General features: G+C 36.2%; 1 protein-coding gene across 2 annotated transcripts; it reads right to left on the minus strand.

Annotated features, from left to right (window-relative positions):
• Positions 1-450: 450 nt before the first annotated feature.
• LOC124167587 (phosphatidylserine synthase-like) lies at positions 451-21,663 on the minus strand. 2 transcript variants are annotated; one of them, XM_046545560.1, is made up of 8 exons: positions 21,386-21,663; positions 20,823-21,081; positions 20,574-20,732; positions 16,387-16,538; positions 12,310-12,564; positions 10,078-10,300; positions 8,436-8,568; positions 451-3,516 (listed from the first exon to the last, which is right to left on the minus strand). In XM_046545560.1, the coding sequence occupies exons 1-8, from the start codon at positions 21,553-21,555 to the stop codon at positions 3,422-3,424; spliced, it is 1,446 nt and encodes a 481-aa protein (XP_046401516.1). In that variant the 5' UTR covers positions 21,556-21,663; the 3' UTR covers positions 451-3,421. The 2 variants fall into 2 exon arrangements, with proteins under 2 accessions (XP_046401516.1, XP_046401517.1); XM_046545561.1 differs by having other exon boundaries at positions 21,375-21,447.
• Between the last annotated feature and the right edge of the window lie 159 nt (positions 21,664-21,822).

A 21,822-nucleotide genomic window follows, 5' to 3' on the forward strand; every position in this document is an offset into this window, starting at 1 on the left:
GATAGCTGACGGTGTCATGGGCTTCTGTGAAACGATTATCCTTCCAAATGAGTAAGTATGTTGTCTCGGCACGTGCCGGGAACAACATACCTGTGGCCACTCTCATGCTTTCAGCACCTAAGTAGGGCAGTTATGTACATTATGCATGTACGCAAGCATAAAGTGAATAGGTTTTCATTAAGGTCAAACTCACTCTGAGTCATAAACACAATTATGAGGATACAACGTATTATAATGGTATTAACTGATACAATGAAGACAGAAAAGACAAAAATATTTCAATGACAAATCAGATAAAACTACTCATGGCAACACATAATATTAGATGCAGCAACTTTTCTTAAGCATTAAAATGAAATGTTAGCATTTATTCTTAGATCGGGGCAGGAAAATATTAGGTAGCAGAGAATTAGTTGATAACAAGGAGAAATTTATCAAACAATCACAGAATTCAGTGTATAATTTTATTTGTAATCCAAAAACAATTCAATCAAACTTAAGTATTGCTGTTTAATGCACAGTGTCTTTTCTATTAATAGTGGCATGCAAGGTACTATAAAATATCAACATTTCATTAATTTTAATGCTAAAAGGAAGATATATATATTTATATAAGCATTTAACACTGAACTTCACAAAAAAATCATACAAAATATAAAATGAATACTTGCCACAGTAAATTAATATGACACATTTAGTATGAAATATTGATAAATAAGAGGAACATACATCTTTGTAACTGGCCATAGGGTAACAGATAAGAGACAAGTAATTGTTCTTCCCACCAGTGGATGGCACTAAAAAACATAATCATGCAAAGTAGTTACCTACTTTGACATCACCATAAAGGTGAATAAATGAAACACTCAGATAAAATATTAAGATATAACACAAAAATTATATCTTAAGTGAGGTACGTTGTACTTCTCTTGATCACAATACCATTGCACTGCATGTAATATCTTTATAAACTTATGTTGGCGACAAAATTACTCTTCAAAGCTAGGTTAGCATTTAAAATAAAATAACCTGCATGGAAGGTTTACAGAAATGAATTTCACTGAGGCAATAAATGCAGGGAATAGTGTTTGAATGCATATTCCTGCTGCTAGCAGCTCATACAACTTTAACAACTACCTGCAGCCAACTAAACTAACAATAGAAAAACCACGACCACTTACAGAGCCTCAGAACGACAAGTCAGGTATAAAAAAATTTTTGTGAGACAAAATATTAGAGCCACTATTACTGTGCAATTCTTCCCAACATTACGTGGAAAATATAATTATCTCCTCCGAATTCCTAAATTTTCCACAAAGAAAATAAAATACTTCTTTAACAGTGAGTAATAAAAATTTATAACAAAATATTTTCTACATCTACAATAAAGATACCTAGATGACTACTAAAAAAATAGTAAGAAATACATTTGATTATTCTGCCACCGCTGCCAACCTTCAATGCAAATTTTGAGTGCTTTGCAAAGAAGAAATAATCAGATTATCCGACCCAGGAGTTCTCATTATAAAATTTAAGAAGCACTCAACTAAAACAGGTGAATGCTCATTAAAGCTTCAAGAGTAGCAACTTCACTAGGCAGCCAATGTTCCTTCACAGCGTGACTAGAACCAATGCTACTACGCACACACTCACACAATCACACACAAAATCAAAGATCTAACAAATAGCAAAAGAGAAGAAATACTCAGACTTCTTAGAAATAATGAGAAATGTCACTGGAATAGCCTATATGATACTGATCGGTCTACACAGAAGATTTGTGTCCATAGGAGCGCATTCAAGGTACAAGAGAGTGGATGGAGGTCATTACCTCAGATCACAGAGTACTGGGCTTCACAAAAAAATCATCAGCAATATTTCAGGTGCTGAAAGGCACAGTGACTGTGGAGTTGGCAAATCACACACTAACTACTCTACTAAATGCTAGACATTAATTGCACAGCGTTGCACTGGAATATATACTGGATTGGTGACTATGAATTAGCAAATAAAATACCACATCAGTGACCAGGCAGATGAAACATAACGGTCTCTGAATGAAGACTAGGATTTTACAAATGACATCAAAGTACTAGGGTGGCTATACTCATTGGGACAGCATTATTTTAGAGTACACATGATGATAAAATAACTTTTGGCACATGGAAATATGCTGGTTCATTTCTGATGGTACATATAAGTAATTGCCTGATATCGGAAGAGCACATCTTAACCACCCAAATAATAACAGATTAATATGAACTTCCATGAACAATTATATACAAATGTATCACACAATACAAAAACAAAAGATAAGAAAGGTAACCAAACTTAACAGGGAGATAAGGAGCTCCCCTCAAGTACAACCAATTATGGCGTCACAAAAACACCCTGAGGTGACATAACAAGCAATAAAAGCATTCGAAAGCTTTGATACAGCATGGAAAATGAAGCAATACAAGGCCAAAACTTACAAAAATTAGTTAAAATGAACAAAATCACACAATCTGGAGAATGAAACAGAAATATGATATTAATTTAGAGATAAATACAAGAGTTTGGTAGCCACCAGTTGGCAGGCAATTTTACTGATTACCACAGCATTAGCTGAAGAGGTAATTTTTCTACAAATAAAAAAATAATGGATGCTCAAAATTTAGATCATCCAGAATTTTAGTCCACATCTGAATGCTGATTAATTGATCATATATCAACTCTTTAATTTACAGGAGCAAATGAGATCGGGATTCCTTTCCATGAATCTTTAACAGTGCCATTGATCACAGTTAAGTAACCTCCACACTTCAGTCAATAAATAGGTGCATTTTTAAAAATTAGAATGCATTGACAAATAATTTGAAACACTTAACAGCAATGGTCCACCCATTCTCAATTCATACAGCTGCAACAACCTTTACACCATTAGTACAAGCACCAACGATAGGCAGAAGGATCGTGCAAGTTTAAAGCAAAGTTTGACATTTTCCAGCCATTATTTTGAAGAGCCAATACATTTGCACAATGCTCCACTGCTGCAGAGCAAACCACGCAATTAACTAGGGGCACAATACAGCTATAATATCTAGATGTTGAGTAAAAAAAATAAAACCACAGTACCCATCTGATTTCACACGATGCCATAAATACATCCACCATTAACATGAGATATCTGGAAAATTGTAAAGCTACTGACAGGTTTCCATTCTAACATGGGAGATTTTCTTTCAAAGTACAACAATAAAACAAAGCACAATCATCACAGGATGATGGGTTGACTACAATGAACTACTCAAATATTGAGTAGAAGGCATAAATGAAATCATAAAACACAAAACAAATATGAAAAAAACCTTTCTATGTTGCCTATACTAACTAGTAATATCCACCAATGGAAATGACTGACAACACAGACCAGTCAACACTACTGAACAAGCATCCCATTAATTTCAGTCCTCTGGCGATGCCGCAGTTCCAAGTGCTCAGGGATCTTTGCCTTCGTCACAACTTCTGCATCACCTTAAAAAACAGGAGTTCAGTGAATATGGGGCTGAAATCAGAACTAAATTTTCACATAACATCCAAATATTTTTATCAGAAAATTAGCCATATATGTAAATTACTATAGCAAATTCCACCATAGACCTAAGCAAACCTAAAAATACCAAAAACTTCACATATCTGGAAGGTCCGTGAAAATGTTTCCAGTTTTCTCCATTAATTCCAGTTAACTCATATAGTTCTCAAAGTCTACAGTTCATTTTGACTGATTAAAATACTTCATTGTGAGTGATGAAAACTAATGCATACAGAGACAAAGGCGGAGAGTTTTTAATACATACTGAAGCTTATCACCACGAATGCAACTACCCCAGGCAGAATGACCAATTTGGTGCTCACCCCTTTATTCTAAAGGGAGCAAACTTTCTCTGCCACAATAGTGAACAGCAGCTGTTTAGACGTGAACACAACATAAACACACTCCAAAAACCATTCACCCTAATTTTGAAAAATTCAAAATATAACAGGCTGCAGAGATACACCTTCACATGCCTAAAATGCTACAAATGATCATGAACTCAGGTTCACTATTCATCATAAGCATGAACCATTTTTCTTATAAAGCAAAAAATGCTAATAAAAATGTTACTGCAGAGGAGCATTGATAATCAGTCATTTGATCAACCCTTTGTTGGATCATCAACTTACTTCTCTAAACCCGTTTCTACTGGTATCCAATTCATTTTCCACTCAACATTTCACTCCTTCTGCTAGAAGCATTATCAAGAGACTGAGTTAATGATTCTGAATCAACCTTCGTAGGAGTCTATCTATGTATCATTGCCCCATAGTTAGGCCAATTTGAAACTTGGGTGGAATATGTTAGCCACTAGAAATTCAGAAGGCCCTATTTTTTTGTGGAATTCACCTGAAGACTGGAACGTCTTTAACCATAATGATGACGGATGAATACAAGAAAAAAGTTCTCTATGTTTTGGGTGCAAATACATACGAGAAGCTGAATAAAGACCCAACACCAAAGTTGAATGGAAAGTACAGGAATCAAATGAAACTTCTTTTGTTTCCAAAGTACATATCTATATCATTTGTAATTATTGTCATCTGCATCTATAGCACCACATTAATATCGTCTACTGAAAACACATAAGGAAGGAACACCTTTGAGAGTGAATGTAAACACTACTGGATTACCAATTTACATATAGGCCCAGTATGTACCAAAAGATTTCAATGGCACTACAGACTCCTCGACTCATTATATAGGAATACAAAAAGACCTATGGGTGGCTAAAAAAGACCTTAACCCTGTTCCTACCACCAGGCTGATATATCAGCCCTTGCTGGTTGAGCAAAAACTGCCAGGGGCCGATTTATCGGCCCGAATCATTTTACTTTTTTTTGTGATTGTGGCCTTTTCAAGGTTAAGACTACAAGTGAATACCTGCATATCTCCGAGCACCATAGATATTGTGTAAATTTAGCTGAAAAAATGCCACGTAAATTTTTAGTATTGAAAGAGGAAATTTTGATAACTGTCAAAAGTCCAGGCATATGTCACCAACACCGTGCAATAGGATAAAAAATGCCACAAAATTTTATTTCTATAGCTTTGATGCTCAAAATAGGGGTGTGTCTCTTATGTGTGTGCGGCTCTTACATGCCCTTATACAGTATGTATGCTGAAAACAATATACTATGTATGAGAGATAAAAAAGCCTTAAACACCACACAAATTTGTATAGACCACTCGGTAAAGTTACCTGAAAATGTAAGAACAGGAGCTAGGACCAAATAGTTCAAAATAAACCTGTAGTGGGGAGTCACTGATCAAAATGCAAAAAAAAACAAAATATATGTGATCAGACTATTATCGCTGGAGGCAGAAACATGTACTTAAACATGAGCAGATCATAATGTGCTAAGAAGAGAGGGACAGGCAAAGTGAGCCCTTTCCCAAAGGCTGGAGGAACATTAGAGAGTGATGGAACTTGATAAATGGGTTGTGTCAGCAGTAGCCATAACATTTTGCTTAAAATAATGCTCTATGAAACATGAGTTTTGGCTAAGATGAAAGGATTATTGTCTGTGCCTAATAAAAAAAGTAGGGATGGGTCGAATAGTAGATTTCTCGAATTCGAATATCGAATTCGAATATCAAATCATTGCTCGAATATTCGAATACCTCGAATTTCGAATACCTCGAATACTAAACTATGAATGTGAGAATGTTTGACTAGGTCGCCTAAGCAGCAGGAAACCCAAGATTTTGATGAGTAATTGTGATTGCCTTTAAAGGATTCAAACAGGAATTTAGCTGATTAATGGAATATTTTACTTTTATGTAAACAATAGGGTAGTTTGCTTCATCATAGAAAATTAAAGGCATAGATTGTGATTCGTTACCTACCATTGGTGTATTCATTATATACAAATTATTTGGTTCTAGAAATACCGGTCTAGACCAATGGCAATGGTCAATTTTATCCTCATTTGAAAAAGGCCAGATTGGCACCCATGTGATGCCACTCCACGTGACATCACAGGTACCTAGTTTCTACACGAAAGGATAGGAGTTTTACATCGTCTGACGTTACTAATGCATGCATGAGGCACACAGCTCAGGGAAACATGTCTTAGTAATCACTTATTAAAACTGGCTAAGGTCGGAAAGTTTTCTTCGTTTGATAAGGTAAGGTTTGGTAAGGTATCAGCGCTAAGAGCCTCGCCCAAGGTCACCTCACAAGGTGGGAGGGGGAACCAGAAATGCGTCACACGGACCTTTCCCCATCATTCCTACTAACGCGTCGCGTTTTCGCACGATGGAAAATTTTCACTTTTAATTTAATCGCGAAAAATAGATATCGTCCTATAAAAATCTAAAAGCGTTAAATACGTACTTCAGGAGTATTAATATTTCGATTTAGGCAATAAAAAAATAAAAGGAAAGCACCCTATTTGAGCATTACGCCAAAATGCTAAGCCCCCGTCGTATTTCTTCGTCTTTCCGGCATTTATTTTCCTGCGTAAAATGCTTAAATAAAGCCATAAATATGTCGTGTTTGGTCTTATTCTTTTTTAAATTACGCGCATATTACTAATATTTCAATCCAATAAAAGTGTAATATCAATTGCCGAAAGTCATTGATAGACACCTTTCGGGCTAGTAGATGACTCATGCAGCAGTTGACCTCCAGTAAGGGGGAAATTCGAAGCAGGTAGATAGAAAAAGGTCAGCGGGTGAGAAAAGGGGGTGGGTGCGAGACACGTTATTATTTTTCTCGCGTAGCTTGATATTTTTTTCGAAGCTAAGGTCTTCGTAATACGATCCCTGCGCGAGGTCTGATCTTTTGTTTGATATCGGAGAAGAGGAAATCCTCAGAGTGGGTGAGGCTGGGTGTGTGCTGAAGGGAGGGGGATAGTGGAGATCGTGGGAAATGCGCCAATGTCACCATCCCACGGCACTGAGTTCCTCCTTGTGGTAGTTTCATCTCCTGGGGAAGATTCAAAATAATTGCCTGTCGTTATTAGCCGCAAAGGAGACATGGTAAACACCTCGTCTTATTTTTATCAAAAGACGAATGCGGGAAAATGGTCAGTGGGGGAGAAAGAGTGAAGGGTGAAACGCGATTCTATTATTTTCCGGTAACTTGATATTTTTTTCGAAGCTGAGGTCTTCGTAATACGATCCCTGCTCGAGTCGGGACCTTTTGTTTGATTTCGGAGAAGAGGAAATCGTCGGAGGGGGTGGGGCGAACGCTGAATGGACGGGGATAGCGGATCGTGGGAAATGCGCCAATGTCACTGTCCCACGGCACTGAGGTTCTCGTGATGGGGGACACCTGGGATTTTCGGATTTTTTTCACCCGATCAATTTCGGTTCCCCACGTCGAACTCTTTTCACCGCTCTAACGGCTCTAACCCGCGAATTTGATATAGTTCGTAAGGTTGCCTAAAACGGCGCTGCATGCACTAAACTACTAAAGTTCTCCTTTTCCGAGCCAACTACCAACGACGAGCGAGCGACAGTGTATGACGCGAAATTCTAAGTATTCGAGGTATTCGAGACGGCACCTTTGGCATAACTATTCGAGATCTCGAATATCGAATACTTTCTGGTATTCGAGGTATTCGAGTATTCGCGGATACTATTCGCACATCTCTAAAAAAAAGCAATAGAAATAGCTTAAAGTCCAAGTAATTTCAATATCGAGGATGACAACAACCTGAGCCGTGTTTCGAAAAGTTTCCTTCTAATGCACAGCCTAATGCCTAACATCTTCCACCGGAATTTCTAATCAGCCCAAAAATGGGGTAACTCACACACAGGCTCCAATAAAAGGCTGAGATGGAGCCAATTCACTCAGTCTCTAGATAACACTCCCTCCCACCAACAGGAGGGAAATGTTGAGTGGGAAATGAATCCCAGTCCCAGCATTTCCTGTAAGAAACAGCTTTTGATGAAAGAAGCTGCAGAAACTTCCAAGTGAAAAATAACTTCTCACGCCACTGTACTAGACACTCCTCAACTTCACCTTCCCCACCCAACTCCATTCTTCCATGCCTGACCTTCCCCACCCAGTTTTTCAAAGGACAGATGAAGAGAAAGCATGAAAAAGAAAACAAAGCAAAATTTGCGACTAACATCATCATGAACTGTCGCCTTCAATTATCTATCTAAGCTTTTCCTTCATAAGAATGAATAAACAAGACTACTGGATTACAATAAGAGATAATACAAAAAAATAAATAGATGTAGAGAATAATTTCTGAGCGAATTAACTTCATAATATTTAGGCTCTCAACATTCATTTTTTTCCACTACATAATAACCACAAAATTCACAACTACAACATCACATATCAATTTCAAAATTTAATAAAAAAACCACCCCTTTAACAGAACGGAAAATCACTGACCTGTACCCAACGACCCATCAACAGCAAAGGCTTCCTTTGGCAACTGCATTTTTGGTGGCAGCTGATTTAAGTGACTAGTACTCCCGTGGGCACTCTTCAATGGCGATGCATCTCGTGACTTGTCATCAGAAGACTTTGTGGCAAAAACAGAGAGAAAATGAAGTTAGCATGGAGGGGCTGAAAGTATGTATTGAGAATGACACCAAGGCAAAATCTAAGAGCGGCAAACCAACCATTTTCACTAACATCTCACATACACCTTCAAAGGCCGTTCAATAAGTATCGAACCTTCAGTCCTCCCGGGTAAACAAATGAAGCGCTGACGGCCAAGCTTAGACGGGATGTGGAGCAGACTGTCATGCACGTGCATGCACTGTTTTGTGTTGCAGGCAGTCAGCCTAGTAGAGTAGACCTCTCCATTGTGTCCGGCGGTTTTTATCAAGTTATAAAATGACAGAAAACTTGAGCAGCGTTACTGCATTAAATTTTGCCAAAAGTTTGGCGAATTGCAAGTGGAAACAATTCGCAAGATTCAACAGGCTGTTGGGGAGTCTGCCATGAGCAGTACTCAAATAAAAGAGTAGTGTATACAATCAATTCATAAAAGGTCAAACGTCAGTGGAAAGCGAATAGCGTTCAGATAGGTGAGGTCAAGGTCATGTTGACAGTCTTCTTTGACTAGAGTAGAGTGGTGCATCATGAGTACGCACCACACAGCCAAACCATAACAATAGAATACTATCTTGAGGTTCTTGGTCGCCTACGTGATGCTGTGGGGTGCAAACGACCGAATCTGTGGGTAACAAAATCTTGGCAGCTCCATCACGACAATGCACCTGCCTACTCTGCACATCTAATTCCCAGTTTTCTCATTTTTAAAAACAACACTCCTCTGGTTCGCCAAGCTCTGTACTCCATCGACAAGGCTGCCTGCGACTTCTGGCTATATCCAAAGCTGAAAATTTCCATGAAAAGAACTCAACTTCAAGAAAGAGAATACATTAAACAGAGTACGACGGCCGAGCTTAATAGCATTCCAAAAGATGCCTGCCAAAAATGTTTTGAACAGTGGCAGAATCACTGTGAGAAGGATGTGTAACACTGAGGATACTATATTGAAGGGGATTATAAGTTTGTAGCTCTAGTTCAATAAATGAACATTTAATTAACAAAAGTCCGATACTTTTTGAACAGCCTTCATATGCCTATGAAGCAAAATAACAGAAGCAACAACAATCATAAAAATAACATGACAATTTTCTAGTTTCCTTCGTATTTTCGTTTCCCTGATCTATAATTTATATCAATGACAAAGCAAAATTACATATGCTCCAATTTTATGGAAAAATCCAACAAAGTACACTGTGAAATAAAGTCTAGTAGTAGCAATAGCATTAAATTCAAGCAGGACTAAGTTGGTGCTAACCAGTGCCATCCTGCCAGGATAGCAACAAAATGTCACCCTTGCTGCTCGAATGCAGTGGTGGATACAGATAGGGGGCTCAGGGGGCACACGCCCCCCCTCCCCGTATTGCCAAACATTGCAGAACCACAATTTTAACTGTTTTTATATCATAAGATGGCATATAGATCTCCCAAACCATAATTTCAAAGTCAACCGAATCCATTTTAATGCTCTTACCTGGAAGTGCCGGTGATACAACAGGCATGAGTACACACAAGCAACGGAAAGAAGAAACTGCAACAACAGCCATAATATAATGTTGATCACTTGAGTCTGACCAAACAGATGGAGTCCATTCTTGATGCAGAGCACAGCTTCCGTGAACATAATGGCACCATAGACCCAGCACTGAGTGCCCACACGGCGGCATCGACTGTCAGTCACGTAGGTGTAATATTGCCTGAAGAAATTATTACCACCACAAAGTGAGTGAATTCAATAAATACAGAGAACATGACTAACACTAAAGACTGAGATGCAGGATACAGTATGCACATCAATAACATTTTCTTTGATGTATCCAAAGATAGCACTTGGCAGTAGTCTTTCAAGACTGAGTAGCCACTCTGTTATTATGTTCAGCAATGGGGTTTTTCAATCATGCTCAAAATTGAAATTCATTTAAATTGCATACTCATTCGGTAGAAGGAAGGGGATGAGTCAAGATGAAACTATTGTTGTGATTGTATGTGAACTATTCTTCAGCCAATGTGAACGTTGCTTTGCTTGTTATTTGGAGAAGTTGGAGAAGAATAAATGTATAATATTTCATACATGAATTGTCATTAAAAAATTCTCAAAATTTTTTTTCTCAAGGTAAGTCATTCATATTCCATCACCGTTCACACTGCAGACTTTGAAGTATAGCCATTAATATCTTACTTTCACCATTTAGATTAATTTTATGGATTATGAATCGGCACAACAGGAAAGTCCCTAGACAGAGAAGTCTTGGGGGCAGGTATTTTAGACTCTCTGTATCTCGGGATGAAATACTGTCACTCATATCTATAGTTTGATCGAAAGATCTATTAATCAGAAAAAGTATTTCCGTAGACCATACTGCTGAGAAAATTCAGCATATCTGATTGCTATAAATTCTTCACAGCTGTTAAATAAATATATTTTCCTTTTCACTCCTTTTTCATGAGATTCGAGCTCATTAAGAAAACTTACCAGATATTACTACATAAAACTTTTTGCTGTTTATCCTTGAATATTTATCACAATTTTTCAGTTCTTTTCAGTAATTTGCCATGGGCAAGCCACACATCACCATACCCACAGGCGGCTATTAGCTTACCTTAGCAATGGCACATATTTTGGATATACCTCCCAGTATTTCACCAACTATCGATGAAGATTAGATAGAAAACGTAATATAAATCATTTCATGCCTCCAATACAATCTTTTACTATTTTTATTTAGGAAAACCAAACAAATATGCTTTTCTCTACCCGGTGCATGACATAGTGATTTTTGCACTGCTTGGGCTATCAATTTTACACTGCGTTTTATCAAGTTTATTTACCACTTTTCAGAGTCCATAGTTATCGTTTCTACTGAATCTGATTCAATTTGACAAATAAAACATGATAACTAGCTATTATCATACCATGATACCTAATCATTAATTACTTACATATTTACTAAACCCTTATAATGCACAAATCCAAAATAAGATACCTAACTAATTATGTATAGAAATATTGAAACCTGAGGTTTGGCAAAAGGGTAACCCTATTCAAAGGGCCTCTACTGAAACTAAGCGATGGAACTTAATTTTTCTCATCGTTTCCACTTCTGGAGGCAAAGCAACAATGAGAGTAATGATATTATCGGCAAAGATGCCATCACAAGGAGGAGAATTTCCAATATCAACAGTTAATTCATTGCTTTTATTGAACCTGAAGTTGAAAACCAACAAAGTAGCACCAATATCGGATATTTATTCTCATTATTCACGAATATTTTCCAAGACACTCACCACCATCCTTCTTGTGATTTTAATCACACGGCATCACCATCAAACCGGAATTAACTAAAATTTCTTTAATGAAAGTCATATTTCAGGGACAAATTAATCTTAATGTAACTTGATGACTGGAATGCCATCATTTCCAATACTGCTCACATTTAATCAACTGAGTAAAGAATGTCATGTTATTGGGGAGTTGTTGTATTGCTTTATGAGCCTGTACTAAAGTACAAAATTTCAACATGGATTTCCAGACAATACGTAATGAAAAGACAATTATATTAGCTATCAATCACTTAAGCATATTCAGCAGAGCATATTTCGAAATTTTCATGAAATAAAATACATACATTCAGTTTCCCGGATCAACCTCCTCAAGTCAGACTTAAGATTATTTTTAAGCTACATACATTGAGATCAAAGAACACACCTCACTGATGGAGCAACCACTGTCCCGATGAAGATGAGTCGCCCCACGACCAGAGGATGAGAGGGAGGCATCTCAAAGACGTGCTTGAGGAAGAAAGTGTTCAACTCAGACACCTGCCAGAAGACAACCATCTGAGTGACAGCAAAGAACCTCATGTACGTGGAGGCAGGATCCAGCCACCGCACTTGCGTCCACGATTCAGGAGTGAACTGAAGGACGGCACGCTTAATCTTGCCCCCAGTAGAATGAATGTCTCTATTTGGAACGAGAAAGTAACAGGATTAAAAACATATTAATCTCTAAGAGTTTTAACATCTGCTCTTCCATGCTAATACCACATCCTAATAGAAGCTATACACCATAAATCATATGAAAAATAAAAGAGAGGAAAATCAATGCAGCTTGTATGTGATGCTCACACCAGTGATTGACTTAATTGCCAATAAAAATTGTCATTGAATGAGTTTTCAAGCAATGGTACAATGAAATTTTAACTGAAAAATATTTTCACAAATGCATAAATAGTTTAATCCCTATAATCTGATGAACACGGTAAAAAAATTTAGGAGTCATGAAATACTCAGAAAAATTGGAAAAAGGTTTCATCACAGATTTAAAAGTGACTGCTTCAATTGAACAGCAAGAGGATCAACAATTAAGGTTTACAGTCAGATCTGGATTTAAGGCCTTCGCATTTAACACTTATTTTTTGAGGCCCTAATTCATTTGATTAGAACAATGGAAAAATTATTCTTATTAAGCATTTGCACATTCTAAGTCGCAAAAATTTTTCCCACGTGAGATTTTAATCCGTTTTAAGAGTTTTTCATGGCTGTTCATATGAATGACTATCCTCATCATTGAATTTCTGCTCATCAACAATTAGCATTTAATTTCAGATAGAGCCAATTGAATCTCCCAGGTAGCCTTTCTTCATTGACATTCTTCCACATATGCAGCACCGGGTCCTTCGGCTCAAAAGCCAGGTGATACATCTCCAGGTAACATTATGCTCCTCTTATGAACCCAACACCAGTCACTTTTTGTAAAAAATTCTATCTAATGCTGCCAAGTCATTCCTAAATCACAAGAGACTATCTAATCTTGCACTTCCTGAATTTGACTTCAACGATTACATGACTACAGAAGTTATTCTCTGAGAGCAGCTACTACGATCGATGTTTTCTGCCAAAGTACCTATGTATACTACGTTATTTCCCCAATTCAAAAGAGAAGGTTCCATGTTTTTTGCAGAGTTCACCTAATGATCCTTTCTTTAATCCATTCCAAAGTCGGCTTCCACAGAGCAGCTACGAAAGAAAACTAAAACTTTGTTTTCCCAGTTCCGTCTTGAAGAGGGTGAGCAAGAGTATTCTTTCTCTACAGAACAACATTATGTGACATTGCACATTCTGTGAAACAAAATGGATAATTTAATTGGTGTCGATTGGTGTCGTGATATTTATCTGATGATATTTTACATCATAAAAGAAACCCAAATGAAGTCTTGTCAAATGGATTTCCATCCATGAATCAAAATTAATCTTGAAAAATGGAAAAAATTTCCACATGTTCACAGTAAAAAAATCCATGGAAAAAGGCAGAAAAGCCGACAGGAATTCCTTGGTGTTTGACACCAACGGTATTTCACCGACAAAAATGCCTAACTTCGGAGGAACTGACTAATATTGTAATTAGGTAACATTAATTCTCTAAAAAATCAAACTTATCACTTTATAGAGTTAAGGGGCACGCTAATAAATACTGACCCGTCTTGTTTCCAGGCAAATTTAAATGAAACATGGTTGAACCTTAAGTAACATTCCCCAGGCTCCATTGATACCACAGCCAGTGACAGATCTAGGATAGGGTAACCTCCCAGCGGTAGTGGGGGTCCCAAAAAAAATTACCATTCTATCTAGTGTAAACTGAATACATACCCTGGATCTGCTACTGGATTGTAACATACCAAAAGCATGTACATAAAATAGGCCCTGAGGTTTGAGCTTATTTGTGTTTCAATTCGTTAAAATAGGTAAATATAACTATATACATACTTATGCACGATGTGACAACCCCCAAAAATTATGATTTTATCTAGAGTGTGTTTCGATCTGATGGCCCCTTAACCCATTCGCCTCTTAATTTTTCATGAGAATTCCTGACCTACATGCCTTTTATATTTTTTCTAGGGTTTTAATTTACCTATTATTTTATAGAAAATGAAATTTTGGGTCAAGATGCATCGAATTTTAATGGGATGATTTCAGTTGTTTTTTTTCGCTCTTAGTATTTAGTTTTAAGACAATATTCATTCAATAAACAATGTTGAAATGCAACAACAACAAGTACACTACCGGCAGTTCGCCGGCCCTTTACCTTAAGGAAAATTGTATCAGACCGCCGTCTATTTACCCGAATGGATTAATCCTTCCCCCCCCTCCCTCCCAAAGATGCACCACTGACCACAGGGGTGGGGTAATCCCGCAGAATAAGTCTATGTATTCTGCTGTTACCATCGTCTTGAATCACCATTGACTACTAGAAATAAAATTCTCTTTCCTGGAGGACCCTGGAAACTAAAATGTGCATATTGGAGGTTTCTTAAGAGTCATTTGAATGCTATTTTATAGGGGCGACAGATTACATCAAATTGGCAAAATTCTGAAAAACCTTCTGTTTAATAGACATTCCATAGTTTCCAATTCTAGATTGATGTTCTTCTTTTGTATCCTTAATTAACTCAACTTAAATGATGCAAGGATGACTTTTCAAGTGCATAACAACATACATCTTACTTTTTTCCAGAATAAAATTGAAAAAAATGCATCGAGACAACTGAAAAAATTGTAAAAGTGGAATAATAAATGTTGATAAGCATCCACAATAACATTTGGTGAACCTATGATTTAAAATTAATTGATATTTTAATAATAAAATATCATCCATCATATTTAATTCTACCTCTCTTTTTTCAGCTATTTTCTGAAACGTGTTTTCTGACCTGTGGGAAGTGCACATTAAAGAGATACAGATTTATTTTTGTTGCATGTGGCACCTGTTTGTGACATAGAACTATATTTTTTATCCATAGAAAGCTGTTCTGATCATTAAGACTCTAAAACGTCAAGAAATGGCAAGTTCTCATTTACAGTTTTTCCAGATTTAGTATTTGAAATTGTGTGCCCCACGAACAACCTTAAATCGGGATTCTACAGTATTTTGTGCTCTGTGAAGACTCAGGCTCTAACAGCCATTTCAGAACACATTACTATTGAATTAAATTAGGAAATTGAGCTTAAAATATGCAGGCAGACATTGGCAGATCCAGGATAAGGACAGTTGGGGGGGTAGAGGGGTCTCTCCTCTGCTGCTTATATTAGACAACTGAACACAATCACCAATTGAATAACCAGGGGGGCTACAGCTATAGCTAATAGAACTAGGGCTATAGTGCCCCCTAATTCCCTCTCTCAATCCGCCACTGCAGGCAAATATGTACCAATAATAAGACTTGTGAGAGTGTTGCACTAGGCCAAATTAGAAAAAAACCTTGCTAAAGCCATAAATTTTTTACACGGTAAAAATCAATTAATAGATCATTACATTGATATTTTAAGCTAATAAAGGCAACTAACTTATATCTGATCATTTTGTTGGTATTAATATTGAGAGAAAAAATAAAATGGGTTAGCATTAAAAAATAGTAAATTGCAATGCTTAGATGGCTCACCTCAAAGCTAAAAAAAATTTATGACATGCGATAGTTAAAAAAAAACATCATTAGTCCATATTCCTTCACCAAGTCAAGCCATTCGTTAACTATTTTCCTAATACATAAAATTCTACAAGGCAGATATTTATTGCCATTAAATGAGAGAAAATAATCATAAATTCTCTGTTCATCGGAAAAAGATCTTCCAACACTAAGCCCAAGCAAATGACAGTTTTCCTTGCTTTCAGAAGTTCTGTAATCATGGAAATCACAAATTTAGCAGTTAGATTTCTCAGGAAATAATTTTGAGACAGGTTTTCATCTAAGATACCCACTCGTGTGCTCCAGGTGTATGTACTTACTTTATGCTCACCCACTTGTACTCTCTCATCTCCAGCTTACGGCATATCCATAGACCAACCCAAATTCCAAGGCCATTGCAAAGTAGAATATCCAGCACAATGGCGTCCCACCAACACTCGACAAAATTAGGCAGCAGGTGAGCAAACGCTATCTGAAAGAAGAAGATGAAGCACATGAAAGAAATAACTAAAAATTCCACAAAGATAAGACACTCATACAGCTGAGTACGTACTCTAAAATGATGAATCCCACCATGGCTTACACCCATAATGTTATGAACATATTACAGAAAGAAACGGAGCTCTTTCCTCAAATTAGTGTCACAAATACACTCAGGATTTTCCCTTTGAATTTTACAATGAATCAGCCTCAGCACTAATAGTAGGAATGCATAGTCCAGGAAATGAAGCTCGAAAAAGTGCAAAACCTCGCAATTTTTTCAAACTGAATCAATTTGTATGAAAGTTTTGGATTGGGCTAATCTTACCCTCTACTTCAAATTCTATACTATGCCAGTGGGCACTTTTTCTTTATAGGGGTGAAAACTACCCCTAAAAGCCAAAAGTTAAAAAAAAATTACATTTTGAAGCTTTATTTTAGTAAAATTTGGTTTGCCTTCATTGAATAGTGATTTTTTTATGCTTTGGAACATTATTTCATGATATTTCACCCTTAACAATCAATCCTTACAATATAATGTAAAAAAAATTATTTACCATAAAAAATACATTATTCGTAAGTATTCTAATTTAAGAATGCTGTTGCTTAAAATATGTACTAATTTCATATTGTAACTTATCAACCCTTACAAAACCACCTCATTTAACATTGCAATGCTTATAAACTACTTAAAATAGGTATAAATAGGAAAAAATTAAATTTACACACAAACGTTTATTTACACAAAAATACACTAAATATTTACATGCACAGACAAAAATAAAACTTAAACATATGCAGATAAAAATAAATATATTAATTATCTTCATTTAAATAATTATCATGTTCGTCTAAGTCATCCTTGCCTTCTTCTTATTCTGGACAATCCTCACCAGAGTAGCCAGAACAAATCAAATTGCAGCATAATTCCACTTTTCTTCAGCCACATGGAATGGCGCACCCTTTCTTATGATTATAAAAAATCATTTTGAGAATTTCTTCATGTGCTTTTCTTAAGAAAGGATTTTTTTAAATTTACACGAGATATCCAAGTTTTCTTCGAAAAATGCACATTCAATCTCTAAAATTTAGCGTTTCAAAAACAAAAGCTATCCATTAAGAAGCCATATCTTGGTTCGTATTGGTTGTCAAGAAACATAAAAAAATAATTTTCTTTTTTTTTATAAGCTAAAATTTTATAATTTACAGTTTCTTTGAGAAATACATCTTCATCAAGTTGCGAAAAATCGATTAAAAACATTGACTTTTTTTTTGCAAAACTTTAACTTTTAATCGCAAATAACTCAAAAAACATTAATTTAAAAAAAAATTTGAAGAACAATTTTTGCTTTAAATTAATTTTTCCATCGATTTCTTTGGTCAAAATACTTTTTAAAATTTCATCCCCCAAGTGGGGGTGAAAATCACCCCCAGAGCCTGTTGGAGTGATATTGATTTTCCTCATTGGTCTCTTCCCTACCGACTGTCAAAATTTCAAATAAATTGATGAAGTTCGAAAAAATTGCAAGCCAAAGTGCTTCATTTCCTGGAATAATATTATTTTTGACACTTTATGCAGCAGCTTACAGTAAATACGTAATGCTTTCTCCAAACAATTCCCCATCCACTTTCCACCCCTGCACTCTCTACCTCACCTCACCTACAAAGACCCCATAAGGCACCTCGTCTACATCACCAATGTCATTTCCACAGTTGAGAGTAGATGCCTGTCTGCACAAACAACCCAAACTATTTTTAACCATGTCATGCATTCTCTGAGATCTTTATGATCCAAAAAAAATGGTTTACGAACCATGTTATAGTTGCCATATAGAGAATCATGAAGAATTCACTTTAAAAACCAAAAAACTTAACATTATCATCTTTAGACATCTTTAAAATTCTGGTATTTATAAAAAAATATAATTTTTTTAAAACAGCGAGTGCCATAGCTACAAAACTAGATCTAGTGACAAACTTCAAGTACATACTACCAAGAAACACAAAACTCTGCAGTGATGGTCCATATCATAAAGGCATAAAATTGTGCAGCGGTTTACCTCAGAGTATTAGGAATGTTACACCCCTTCAACAATTTAAAAGGAAACTAAAAAACCTACTATGTACTTAGTGAAGTTTTTTTTATACTGTAGCTGAATTCTTTTTTTTCCTCAGAAACCAAATGGATTGTAATTTATGAAATGTAGGAAAATTGTAAAATATTCAAAACTTGTAAATATTATCACTCCTAAAACTTGCATAAAAATGTTTGTACTCTTGTATCTTATCTTAAATGTTTATATTTGCTTTGGAATGTGATATTTTTGAATTGTTGTTTTGCAATTGAATGGAACAGTTTTATTAATGACAAAGCCTATGTCTACATTTTGTATGACCAAACAGATGAATAAAATATTATTATTTAAATTAAAGAATACATTCGACAAAATGAATAGAGCAACAGTACAGAATTTTCTCAACTGTTGGAAATGATGCAAAATAAACATTCGGTGCATAAAAAAAGTATATTTAACATATTACACATTGCCTAAAGCTAAAAACAAATGGATTTAATTTGTATTTTATATATTGAGCTCCTACAATAGCCAACCATATTGCAATCTCTGTTGTGTGTTAGATGTATTGCTTGCAATACATCTAACACACAAAGCAGGCATTGGGTGTGATACAAAATTAACTGGCAACATTGGGGTTATTGTTCCCTATTTTTCTGTTACTCAACAAGTTTGTTTACAAACACACAATATGTGCTTCAATGAGAAACTATTGACATAATTAAGAAATGTGTAATATTTCAAATCCTGCTACATTAACAGCCGTGAAATATACATGAATTGACATGAGAAAAAATTCCCCTGGACCACGAATCAAATCATGGACCTTTGACTTTCCGCAACCACTGCGCAGACCATTATAATACCCGGGTTCCTAAATTCCCATGGCAATTGTACCGAGGCTCATGGTATTGGGTGTTAGGCCCTCTCGGTCCATCGAAGATTAAGACATAGGGAGAAAGGACTTCCAAGAAGCTTAGAATATACAAATGATGAGAAATAATATTGGGTAACGCTTCCTTATCTCGGCTAAATTTCTCACCAAGCAGCTAAAGCTTTTCCGAGAGATAAGTGTAGAGTCAGCTTTAAGCCACCTAGAACCTTAAGAACTCTTTTCAGCCACACAAAAGACTCTCTCGACCCCATGCCACAATGCCGTGTTTATGAACTCAAATGGATAAAGGACAATTTAGAAGCCCCCACGGCAGATTATCTGGAAGTATTAAATAATTTAATGTAATAAAAGTGAAGTTTTTAATATGCTACCCATAGAGGCCAGGCATGTCAGCCTGCGAAGATTTAAAACAATTATTTATCACTGTCTTCTAACTGAAGCATTTTATTCATTAAAGGAATTTTTTGAGAATATTATCTCTGAAATAAATTTTTTTATTGATCCAAGTATTCTTTTGAAGTATCATGATGATGACTATCGCAGTGCATTTCTGTTAAGTGTGAAATGCAATATTACAATTATTTTTTTTTATTGGAAAGATCCTCCAATCTTCAGAACCTGTACTACATTGATTTATGAAATACTTGGGGCTGGAGATAGACATCATTCAAGGGTTCATTTCGATAGCATTCCCTTGGTTATAATAAAAAAATTTAAAAACCTCTATAAATAACTGAGGGCTGAATACTACACCTTGCATCACTGGTTTCAGATTCCACCAGCCGTGAATTTAGATGCTTGCAGGTTCTGATAGCACCTTTGCTTCAAAACTAATCCAATTATAATTTTGTGGATTCAAACCTATCTACATTACTATTCATCGACTATTCAGACAAATACTCGCTACTAGAGGTAAAATGGGCACTGGGAACTACTACAATGACAAAATACATTAATTTCATGATAGTCAAGGAGTAGACACTTAGTACCCTTTCAATCATTTAACGTATTATGCAGTTATATGCTAGAGAATGATTGTTTGCATAAATTAACTCACCTCTGTGAACTCCCACATTACACTGATAGTCCACAAAATACCAAAATGCCGCACCAGTACAGCCTTAAAAATCCAGCCCAGAAAATGAGCCCAGGCAAACACATCAACATGACTCCAAACTCTTTCCCAAGTGATGTCCGAGCAGTTGACTCCATATTCCTATTATTTAAATAAGAGAAACAAAATATTGATGTATAAATAGTGCGGTTGATGTTCCCAAACCAAACAGACATGAAGACACCAATATACCTTTTCCATATCTATGCTGAAATTCTGGAGCTTGGGGTCCATCCAAACCAATATACCTCTAACAGTGGAATATCTTTGAAACAGGAGAAACAATAATGCTAATAAATAGAGAACGCTCAGTCCAAAAACCATTCTCCAGACTGCAGGATGCGGTCTAACAAAAGGACCATTTGGAAAGGCTAATACGGAGATGATGAGGAAGAAAAAGACCACGCAGCACATTCCTGCCCATATATTATCTTTGGTATCAAGATCATTCCTGCAAAGTAAAATAAATATCCTCATTTTACTTTCACTGAAAGTCATTCATACACACCGGTTGCATAGACGCATCAAAAGAGTAAATTTTAAGCATTTTCCGATCCGCACTTATAATATAGTGATTTTTTAAATAAGTATATTCTACGATGAATACAATAACTCCCATACAAATTACGACAAGTTAATCCTTCAGTTACCAAAAATATCTTTCGATATGCAGACGTAAATAGTCCACAGCCGTTCACCACCGAAATAATCCATAATAAATACAAAACATACAATTAGCTTTACCATTAAATTACCTCGTGAAAGCCGTGTATATTACTGCAGCAATAGAAACCGTGAGTAAAGTTACTGTGTGAGGCTTGTAGAAAAATTCCAACGAAATATCGTCTACTGGCCTTTCATTCATACTAGAAAAACTGTCAGGAGTATCCGATATCGCAGGATTTGATCCACTGAGCCGACCCATTTTGTAACAGTATTAGACCAAACCGGAGCAATCATAGATCAAGTATCCAGGATAATCTCATTTATTACCCAGCCGATTAAGTCATAGCTACGGAGGTTCACGGACCTGCAGACCAGAGTCAAGTTATCCCAGAAATTCCATTTAAAAAAATACGGTACTTCAAGGGGCAACTTCGCTCGAGGTTTCAATGAGTTGTCTTTTGAGAATACTTCTCTGTATAATATACATTGAAATTGGTATTTATTTTAAACCTTTTTTTCGCCCGCA

This window comes from Ischnura elegans, chromosome 11 (assembly GCF_921293095.1).
Source record: "Ischnura elegans chromosome 11, ioIscEleg1.1, whole genome shotgun sequence".
NCBI classification, from domain to species: Eukaryota; Metazoa; Arthropoda; class Insecta; order Odonata; family Coenagrionidae; genus Ischnura; species Ischnura elegans.

Coding starts and splice junctions, on each gene's coding strand:
- LOC124167587 (XM_046545560.1), bottom strand. CDS start 21,555: ATGGGTCGGCTCAGTGGATCAAATCCTGCGATATCGGATACTCCTGAC. Junction 20,733..20,822: donor TCAGCATAGATATGGAAAAG/GTATATTGGTGT, acceptor TTTAAATAATAG/GAATATGGAGTCAACTGCTC. Junction 3,517..8,435: donor TGATGGGTCGTTGGGTACAG/GTCAGTGATTTT, acceptor CTGTTTTTTAAG/GTGATGCAGAAGTTGTGACG.